Consider the following 10,637-nt stretch of genomic DNA (forward strand, 5'->3'; position numbering starts at 1 on the left):
CAAATACATTTTTCCTTTATGTGGGTTGTTTCTTCACTTTGTTAATTATTTATTTTGCTGTGCAAAAGCTTTTTAGTTTGATGCACTCTCATTTGTCTGTTTTTGCCTTTGTTGCCTGAGCTTTCAATATCATATCTAAAAAAATCATTACCCAGACCAATGTCATGGAGCTTTTCCCCTATGTTTTCTTCTAGTTTTATAGTTTCAGTTATCCATTTTGAGTTGCTTTTTTGTGTGTGTATGTGCACTAAGAGTCTAATTTCATTTTTCTGGTGTAGATAGTGTTCTCAGTACTATTGTTTGATTACACTGTCCTTCCTCCATTGTGTTTTTGGCATCTTTGTCAAAAATCAATTGCTCATAAATGTGTGCATCTGTTTCTGGGCTTTCTATCCTGTTTCATTAGTTGATAAGTCTATTACTATGTCAGGACCCTTCTATTTTGATTATAATTGCTTTATAATATATTTTGAATATTGCAGTATTTTAAATATAGTGCCATGCCTTCAGCTTTGTTCTTTTTGTTCAAAATTGTTTCAAACATTCAGATTGCCTTTACTTTCATATGAAATTAAGGATTATTTTTTCTCTTTCTGTGAAAAATGATATTAGAATTTTGATAGGAATTGCCTTGAATCTGTAGATTGTTTTGGGTATTATGGACATTTTAATAATGTTAATTCTTGCAATCTGTGTACTTAGAATATCTAAATTTATTTGTGTTTTCTTCAGTTTCTTTCATCATGTGTTTTACAGTTTTTAGTGTATTTGTCTTTCGTGTCCTTAGGTGAATTTATACCTGAGTGTTTTATTTTTTTTTATTACTATTTGTAAATGGGACTGTTTTCTTAATTTTCTTTTCAGATAGCTACTATTAATGTATAGAAATGCTACTGACTTTCATATATTGATTTTGTATCCTGCAACTTTACTGAACTTGTTGGTCAGTTCAAACAGTTTTGTGATGGGGTATTTAGGGTTTTCTATACATAAGGTCATGTTGTAAACAAAGACAATTTCACTGCTTCCTTTTTAAAAAAAATCAGGATGCCTTTTATTTCTTTTTCTTGCAATTACTCGAGCAAGGATTTCCATAGCTGCGTTGAAAAGAAGTGTTGAGAATTGGCATTCTTGCTTGTCTCTGATCTTAGAGAAAATGCCTTCAGCATGATGTTGACAATGAGTTTGTCATATATGTCTCTTATTGTGTTGAGGTACATTCCATCACACCTATTCTTTGAAAGTTTTTCTCGTGAAGGGGTGTCAAATTTGTCAAATGATTTTTCTGCATCTATTGAGATGATCATATGGTTTTTAGCCTTCATTTTGTTAACATGGTGAATTACATTGATTGATTTGCATATTTTGAGTTATTCTTGCATCCCAGGGATAAATTCCATTTGATTATGGTGAATGATTCCTTTAATCTGTTTATGAATTTGGTTTGTAAGTATTTTTGCATCCGTACTTATCAGAAAATTGGCCTGTAATATTCTTTTCTTGTAATATTATCTGGCTTTAGTGTTAGGGTAATGGTGGCTTAGTAAAATAAATTTGGGAGTTTCTTTTTCTCAAATTTTTGGAAGACTTTGAGAAGGAATAATATTAGTTCTTCTTTAAATGTTTGGTAAAATTCAACTGTGAGCCATCGTATCCTGGGCTTTTCTTTTCTTTCTTTCTTTCTTTCTTTTTTTTTTTTTTTTTTTTTTTTTGCCCCACCCCCTGGGCTTTTCTTTAATGGGAGACTTTTTACTACTGATTCAATATCCTTACATATTGTAGGTTGTTCTGGTTTTTTGTTTGCTTCTTCCTGATTTAGTCCTGGTAGATTGTATATGTCTAGAAAATTCTCTATTCTATATTAAGCAATATTTTGCCAAATAATTGTTCACTGTAGTTTCTTATAATTCATTGTATTTCTATGGTATCAGTTGTAATGTCTCCATTTTTATATCTGATTTTAAGTCTTTTCCTCTCTTTTTATTGTTTTTGACTTAAAGCCTATTTTTAGCTACCCTCGTTTTCTTTGGTTTTCCATTTGTGTGGATTATCTTTTCCCATTTCTTCAGCTTCAGTCTATGTGTGTCTTTGCTAGTAAAATGAGTCTCTTCTAGGCAGTATATGGATGTATCATTTTTTAAAAATTCATTCTAGACCTTTGATTGGAGAAATTAACTAGCATTCAAGGTAATTATTGATAAAGAATTGCTACTGCCATTTTGTAATTTGTTTTCTAATGTTTTGTAGATCCTTTGTTTCTTTCTTGCTCTCTCTTCATCTTTCTTTCTGGTTTGATAGTTTTCTTGGTGGTCTACTTCGAATATTTTTTAGAAATATTTTGTGCATCTGTCATAAGTTTTTGCTTTTTGGTTACCAGAAGGCATTTGTAAAATACATTTTACTTAAAACAGGCTATTTTAAGCTGGTAGCAATTTAATTTAACTTAATTTTAATCATAAACAAAAATCTACATGCTACCTCACCTTGTATAATTTTGATGCCAAAATTTGCCATTTTTATAATTTGTATATCTTAATAAATTATTATAGTTACAGTTGTTTTAAAATGTTTTTATTTTAACCTTCATAGTAGAGATATAATTGGTTGACACACCACCCTTACACTATTAAAGAAGTTTGAATACAATTAAGTATTATTTATATCATTGAGTTTTTTACTTTGTGGGTTAGCAGTCTTTTGTTTCAGCTTTAAAAACTCCCTTTAGCAAACCTATAGAGCGTGTCTAGTTATGTTGATCTTCTTTATTTTTTGTTTATCCAAGAAAGTTTTTATTTTTCTCTCATTTCTGAAGGACAGCTTTGCCAGGTAAAGTATTCTTGGTTGGCAGTCTCCACCCCCGGCCCCTCAGCACTTTGAATATATTATCTCACTCTCTCCAAACCTATAGGGCTTCTGCCAAGAAATTTGCTGAAAACCATATCAGGTTGAATGTAACATGATTTTTACCTCTTGCTGCTTTCAGCGTTCATTCTCTGTCTTTGGTTTTTGATAATTTGATTATGATGTATCTTACTGAACTCCTTTTTGGGTTGAATTTTATTGGAAACCTCTGAGTTTCCTGTACCTAGATGCTGTTTTCTTTCCCCAGATTTGGGGATTTTTCATCCATTATTTCTTTAAATATGCTTTATAGCTCTTTCTTCTTCAGAATTCCTATTATGTGTAAGTTAATTATTTCAATGGTATCATAATTCCCATAGGCTTTCTTCTTTTTTTTCTTTGCTTTTCTGACTGGATAATTTCAAATGTCCTATCTTCAAATTTGCTCTTTTTTTCTTTTTGATTAAATCTGCTTTTGAAGCTGTCTATTAAATTTTTTAGTTCTGTTATTGTATACTTTATCTCTAGGATTTTTAAAATTGTTTCCACTTTTGGGGAGGAAAGTTTCACATTTTGTTTATAAATTTTCTTCAAATTTTATTTAATTTGTATCCACATTTTCTTGTAGTTCACTAAACTTCTTTGGGAAAATTATTCTGAATTTTTTTGTCAGTTATTTTATAGATCTCATTTCTTCAGTGTCCATTATTAGAGCTTTATTAGTTTTTTCTGGTGGTGATATAGTTCTCTGATTTTTAATAATCCTTATGTCCTTGCATTGGTGCATGCACATTTGAGGAAATGGCCACCTCTTTCAGTCTTTGCTGTTTTTTGTTTTTTTGGCGGGGGGGGGGGGCTATAGAGCTTTACTATATGCCTGGGATTCTGGTTGGACCATTTGGTAGCAATCCTGAGCAAGTGTACATATTGGTGTTGTGTTCTCTAGTTAGACTGAGCTATTACCTGTATGCTGGAGTCAAGTGGAGCTTCTAGCTGAGACCACTGGCTAAACTTTTCAGTAAGGTAGAGCTATTGGATGCACTGTGCAATTGCCTGTTTAGGCAGTGTCATAGAATGTTTTCCCTTCCTGGCCAGTATTGCAGTTTGGGATCTGTAGCTGAGCAAGGCTATGTGCTGGACTTTGAGGCTAGGCAAGATTTCTCAGAGTATACTTGACCATTTGGGGTTTCCAGAGCCAGGGGCTATGCTTTGCAAATATTTTCTGGCCTACTCTTGCCTCCCAGCTTGGTGAGGGCTTAGTGAGAGCCTCGGGGCTTGGCTGGGTTGAAGTTCAGCAGCTTGATCTGGGCAGGATCACATGCTCCCTCCATGGACATTTGCCAACCCTTCCCTACCTCCTGGCCTGGGAAGGGCTAAAGTAGTGCATCAAAGCTTGGCTGGGTTGCTGCTCAGCCTCTGGGTCTGAGCAGGCCACGAGGCTCTGTCTGTGGTTGATTAATTACCATCCTGCCTCTGCCTTTTGACCTAGGGAAAGGTTAAGGAGAGCACTAGGGTTGGGTGGGAACACTAGCCAGGGATTTGAATCTAGGAGACCTGTCAACCATGCTCCCTGGAGAGCAATGGTGTTTGCTAGCCTTTCTAGTGGTGCACCTTCACTGGCTGGAATGCAGAGACACTATCAAGAACTGTGTGCAGGGTTGGAAAATTCCCAGCCTCAGGACCCAGTTTCCTAACTGTTTTCTTTCCAGAACACGGTAGATTGTTACTTGCCTTGAGTTGGAAGCCATTTGTGTTTACACTTGTAAATTTATTCATCATTTTAATTTATATAAATTTTTGTCCTCAATTCTTAATTATTTAAGAGATGACAACAGATTTTGTTTTTTTACTGTTATGTGAAAACATTAGGCCCCAGCAACACCAGCAACACGTCATTGTGTAAGGAAAAATAAAGTGCTGCAGGTAATAATAATAATAATAATAAAAATCTGTGTGCTAGTAGCTGTGAGCCCCACCACAGTTCTTTGTTTCTGACTGCTGCCAGGTAGTCTAGCTCTACCAATACTCCCAGCATTTCCTATGGAACAAGGCAAAAGAGTGCCTTTTTAAAAAGTCCCAGAATCATTTTGAAGTTGAATGTCTGCTGCTAACTCTCTTCTCCCTCTGTAAAAACTGTGAATCCTGCAAAATCCTCTGTGCTGGAGCTGTGCCTCCTTAGAGGAGGGGAGATGTGGTCAGAGTGAAGTCACCCCTTTTATCCTTCTTGTGCAGCTGTTCTCAGTTCTGTGGTCTAAGAGGGATGTTTCACTCTTAAGTTCTGTAATATTCATTCATGAGAGTATTTAAGTTTGTGCCTAGTTGCTATTTGGATTTCTGTGAAGGAAAGTGGAGCTGAAGAATTCTTATTCTACCATCTTATTGATGTCACAACTGTTCATTTTTAAAACACTTTTGCTCATACGCCAAGCTCACTTGTTGCTCTCTTTCCAGTGTTTCTATCTGACAAAGTTCCACAGCTGTAAGAACTATAGTGTGTGTGTGTGTGTGTGTGTGTGTGTGTGTGTGTGTGTGTGTGTGTGTGTCTTCTCTGCTGCACTCATGCGGTTAGATACTCCTGAAGAAGATATCCTAACAGAACACATTGGTTCCATTAGATCACAAAGCTGGCAGCTGTTTTTTGTTTTGTTTTGCTTGCTTGCTAGTTTGTTTCTTTGCTTCTTTTTCAAAATCTGCAACTCTTTGAAACTTTTCAACACTTCCCTTAATTTCTGATTTTTCTTATTCCTTACTGTCGTCTGATTACTTTGCTTCCCAGTTTCTAAAGAAAAATAAAAGCTGTAAGCGTGGAATTTCCCCATCTTCCCAGCACCAAGCATGCAGCCCGCCTTTATCTAGCCTAACTTTTTCCACCTTCAGCTTAGGTCTCAACCAAGAAATTGTTTCTTCTCTAAGGCTAATTCCTTCTTCTGTATTCACCTTCCTGTTCTTGCTGGTCTTTTGAGGAAGCTTACATTAGCAATTATTTCCTTTCTCTATTTTTGTAGCAAATATGTGTCTTGCAACTGGATCCTTCTGTATGCACTTGTCTCAAATAACAGGGGAAAATCTTTTTTTTAGCCCAGTGCCTCCAGTTGGCACCCTACCTCATTGGTTTGCCATCATATATTTGCAAAAAAGTTTATGCCAATTATCTTAATATTCTCACCTCCCACTAATTCCTCAAGCCCATTCAGTATTGTTTCTGCTCTATTACTCTTCTAAGGTTTTTTCCTAACCAAAATTGCTCTTCTAAATTTGCAATATCTTACCAATGACATACATGTTTTAAAAATCAAGCAAAATTGGTTTTATTTCTTGTTTACTTCTTAGCAACACTTAATATTGCTTACCACTCTCCTTTTTTGAGATATTGTCTTCTCTCCCTTGGCTTGCAATGCTTTTTGATCCACATCTGTGTCTGCCTCTTCTCTATCTTCTCATTTTCTTTTGTCTTCCATTATTATTTTGGATTTGGGGAATACACATTCATATTCATTACATGGACATATTGTATGGTGGTGGGGATTGGGTTTCAGGAGACCCAGTCCCCAGATAGTGAATGCTGTACCTAATAGGTAATTTCTGAACCCTAACCCTCCTTCCCACCTCCCCAGTATTGATTTCCAGTGTCTATTATTTCTACTTTTGGCACCATTTACCTCCCACATATGAGTGAGAACATGTGATGTTTGTTTTTTTGTTTCTGAGTCTGTTCACTTAAGAAGATGATCTCCAACTCCATCCATGTTGCTGCATAAAAATATGATTCCATGCTTTTTTAGGGCTGCTTAGTATACCGTGGTATATATATATATATACCATATTTTAAAAATATAGTTAATTGTTGATGGGCACTGAGGTTGGTTCCATGATTTTACTATTATTAATAGTGCTTCGATGAGCATATGAGTACAGGTATCTTTTTAAAATATAGATTCGTTTCCTTTGGGTAGATTTTTAGTAGTGAGATTGCTGGGTTAAATGGTAATTCAATTTTCAGTTCTTTGAGAAATCCCCATACCGTTTTCCATAGAAGTTGAACTAGTTTACAATCCCACCAACAGTGAATGAATATTCCCTTTTCTCTGCAACCACACCAATATCTGTTGTTCTTTGACTTTCTGATAATAGCCATTCTGTCTGGTGTGAGGTCATATCTCATTGTGGTTTTAGTTTGCATTTTTCTGATGATTAGGGATGTTGAACTTTTTTTTCAAATGTTTCTTGATCTCTTGTATGTCTCCTTTTGAGAAGTTTCTATTCATGTCCTTTACCCACTTTTTGATGTAGTCGTTTTTTTTTTTTTTTTCATGTTGAGTTGTTTGAGTTCCTTGTAGATTCTGGATATTAGTCCTTTTTCTGAGGCTTAATTTGAAATATTTTCTCCCATTGAAAAGTTTTCTGTTCACTCTGTTGGTTATTTCTTTTCCTGTGAAGATGCTTTTTCGTTTAAAGTCCCTTTTGTCTATTTTTTTTTTTTTGTAATTGCTTTTGGGATTTTTGTCTCATGTTTTTTGCCTAAGCCAACGTTCAAAAGACTGTTTACTTGTTTTTTTTTTTTCTAGGATTTTTATAGTTTCACGTTTTGCATTTAAGTCTTTCATCCATTTTGAGTTAATTTTTGTATATGGTGAGAGATAGGGATCTAATTTCATTCTTCTGCATATGGCTAGCCAATTCTCCCAGCACCATTTATCGATTAAAGTGTCCTTTCCCTATTGTTTATTTTTGTTAGCCTCTTAATTCTAGTGATTAAGTGTTGAACTATCCTATGCCTGGTCCTCTTTTTACTCTGTGCTTTCTCCTTGGAGAATCTAAATCTCTTTAATAGCTTTAATTAATATCCCTTTGCAAATGATTCATAAATTTAAACTTTTAACCCCAATATCTCTTCTAATCTCCAGGCTCAGACATCCAACTCCTAGTGACAACTCCACAAGAATATTTCAGATGCATCTCAAATTCAAAATGCTGTACCTGATCTGCTCTAATTCCCCTACCCTCCCAGCCTAATCCTATTTTTATGTTTTGTATCTGTGTGAATATCATACCCTTGTATTCTGTTAAACAAGCCAGAAATCTAGAAGCCCTTCTGTCTCTCCTCATTCTATCTGATTGCTCATCTAATCCCATAAACTTTGCTTTCTTAAATATCTCACCATTACCATTTCTCCATTACCTTCTTTCCTGTCTTTCTCTCACGCTCCTTCCCTTCTTCTTTTCACTAGATAGCTACAGTAGCCATCTTTCTAATTTCCTCATTTTTACTCTCTGCTCCTTTAGTCCTTCAGTCAATGGAAAGTCAAAATGGTTTCTAACAAGATGCAAGTCTAATAATGTCAAACCCCTTCTTAAAACACTTTTGTGGCTTGCCTTTGGGCCTAGGAAACAAAAAACTTACAAGGCTGTGCATGGACAGGTCTCTCCTTACTTCTCCAACCCATCACATACCACTTGCCTTTCTTGTTCTCTTCTTTCCAACCCACTGCTTTTTAGGTCTTTGTGTATGCCGGGCTTCTTCATGCCATAGAGCGTTTGCAGTACTGCTCCCACTGCCTAGAATGCATTTCATCCTCACTTTCTTTATTGTGGTTAACTCCTCTTTCTTCAGCTATCAGTTCAATTACACTCATCAGGTGAAACTTTCCTATCCTCTCTTACCAGTCATACTTCTCTATTGGATGCTACCATAGCACTTAGCACAATGATTATTTTGCATTTGTTTAGAAGCTCATTTAATAATGATTTCTTAAAACCTAAACTTCATGCTCTATGGGCATAGAAGCCTTTCACTTTTGGTCATCCTTTTATCCCCAGCACACACCAAATAGCATGGGAATATAATAGGAACTCAATAAATACTCAATATAATAGATTAATTAATTAATAAGGAAGAGGCATAGAAAGAAAGGTTAAATATCTTACTCAAGGTCATGCAACCAGTAATTAATAGAGCTGTGCTTGAAACTCGGGCAGTTCAATTGCTGAAACCATACTTTAAACCTCCATATGGTATATCTGTTTACTTACTTAGTCTTCCTTGTTACAAAAGAGATTTAAAGCAACTTATATAAAAGTCAGCAAGAAAACATAATAAGTAGATGGATAAAAGAAAAGGAGATCAAAAGTAAAAATACAATTAAGTTAACAGCATTCAGAAGACGTTTTTAAAATTTTCTACCTTGACCCACAAATACTTTTTCCATAGTTAGTATTTGTATACATGATTACAAAGCTGTGCATAAAATGTCTAATCAAACTAGCAAAAAATATTCAAGAATATTGAAACAGAAATAATGTAATCATTCCATATCCATGAATGTTAACCTTTCTAAAAAAAAATACACTTTAAAGTTTAACACAAAATTTTAATTCAGTTGAGAAAACTGTTGCATAATCTTTTTATTGTCTGGCTGTGAGGTCTTTGTGCCCACTTCCACTTTTTCTTTGAAAGAGAGATGATTACAATGACCTTCCTATTGAATCAAGTTAGCATCAACAGTTTTGAATATGTGTTTGCTTTTATTCCAGGGTGATTCTGGTGGACCTCTGGTTTATGATAATCGTGACATCTGGTACATTGTCGGTATAGTAAGCTGGGGACAATCATGTGCACTTCCTAAAAAGCCTGGGGTCTACACTAGAGTGACTAAGTACCGAGACTGGATTGCCTCAAAGACCGGTATCTAGTGTGGATTATCCATGAGTTATATCCATGATACATGGAACTGAAACTCCTACATATTGCATATTATTTATATTCATATGGTTTGGATCAGTGCTTTTGCCACATGTCAAGAAACCCTTCAAACTCAGACAAATCTAGTATTAAGAGGTGGCCTTTGTGTACATGGTGCCAAACTCTCTGTACCATGAGGGAAGAAGACACAGCAAATGACATAGAGCATCATTTGCTCACTGATAAGAGAAATTGCTCAAGATACTTCTTAATAAGACGAATACTAATAAGTGGTTTCCTTCAGTAGAAGACGGGAACATCAATTTCCACAGGAAATGAAGACCTGCAGGTGCTGCCAAAAATCTTACCTCTTGTAATACTTGAACTACGTGGGATTGTTTTAGTGAAAAATCAGAGTCTTCCCTGAGGATTCAGGGCTTCAACATTCTGGAAATTATGACTGGACATGCAATGGCTAGAATGGAGAAGCATGGGATGTGTAATACAACTTGAGCTCTAACTTGGATTTATATCTAATAATCCACAAGAGCTGACATTTTAAAGGTATTTGTGTATTTGAACTTGCTGTTAACACTGTGTTATGTACTCAAACACTAGCTTTACGAAGCATGTTTTGTTGTTGTTGTTGTTGTTGTTGTTGTTTGAGTTGGAGTCTCACTCTGTTGCCCAGACTGGAGTGCAGTGGCACACTCCTGGCCACTGCAGCCTCGACCTACTGGGCTCCGGCGATCCTTCCACCTCGGTCTTCCAAGTAGCCAGAACTACAGGCGCGTGCTACCACATCCGACTAGTTTTTGATTTATTGTAGAGACGAGGTCTTGCCAGGTTGCCCGGGCAGGTCTTGAACCTGCGGGCTCAGGAAATCCACTCGCCTCGGCCTCCCAAAGTGCTGGGATTACAGGCTGAGCCACTGAGCCCGGCCGCATGTTTTGTTAAGAAACATTTCTTATTTATTCTTTAACAGCATCTTGCCATTCATACATCCATTTCAGTCAGCCAAGAGAGGAAAAAAGAAGACTTTTGGGAGTATTCTTTGACAGTCACAAGGAGGATAAAAAGATGGAAATGAAGGCTCTAATTTTTGGTGGAATGAGCT

General features: G+C 35.9%; 1 protein-coding gene across 1 annotated transcript in view; it reads left to right on the forward strand.

Annotated features, from left to right (window-relative positions):
- Positions 1-9,531, forward strand: part of TMPRSS11F (transmembrane protease, serine 11F) — a 99,205-nt gene extending 89,674 nt beyond the window's left edge. Inside the window, exon 10 of the mRNA XM_008054493.1 lies at positions 9,373-9,531. Coding sequence (XP_008052684.1) covers positions 9,373-9,531 — 159 coding nt within the window. The remainder of the gene's footprint in view (positions 1-9,372) is intronic.
- Positions 9,532-10,637: the final 1,106 nt, after the last annotated feature.

This window comes from Carlito syrichta, unplaced genomic scaffold (assembly GCF_000164805.1).
Source record: "Carlito syrichta isolate Samal-C Ts95f unplaced genomic scaffold, Tarsius_syrichta-2.0.1 Scaffold294881, whole genome shotgun sequence".
NCBI classification, from domain to species: domain Eukaryota; kingdom Metazoa; phylum Chordata; class Mammalia; order Primates; family Tarsiidae; genus Carlito; species Carlito syrichta.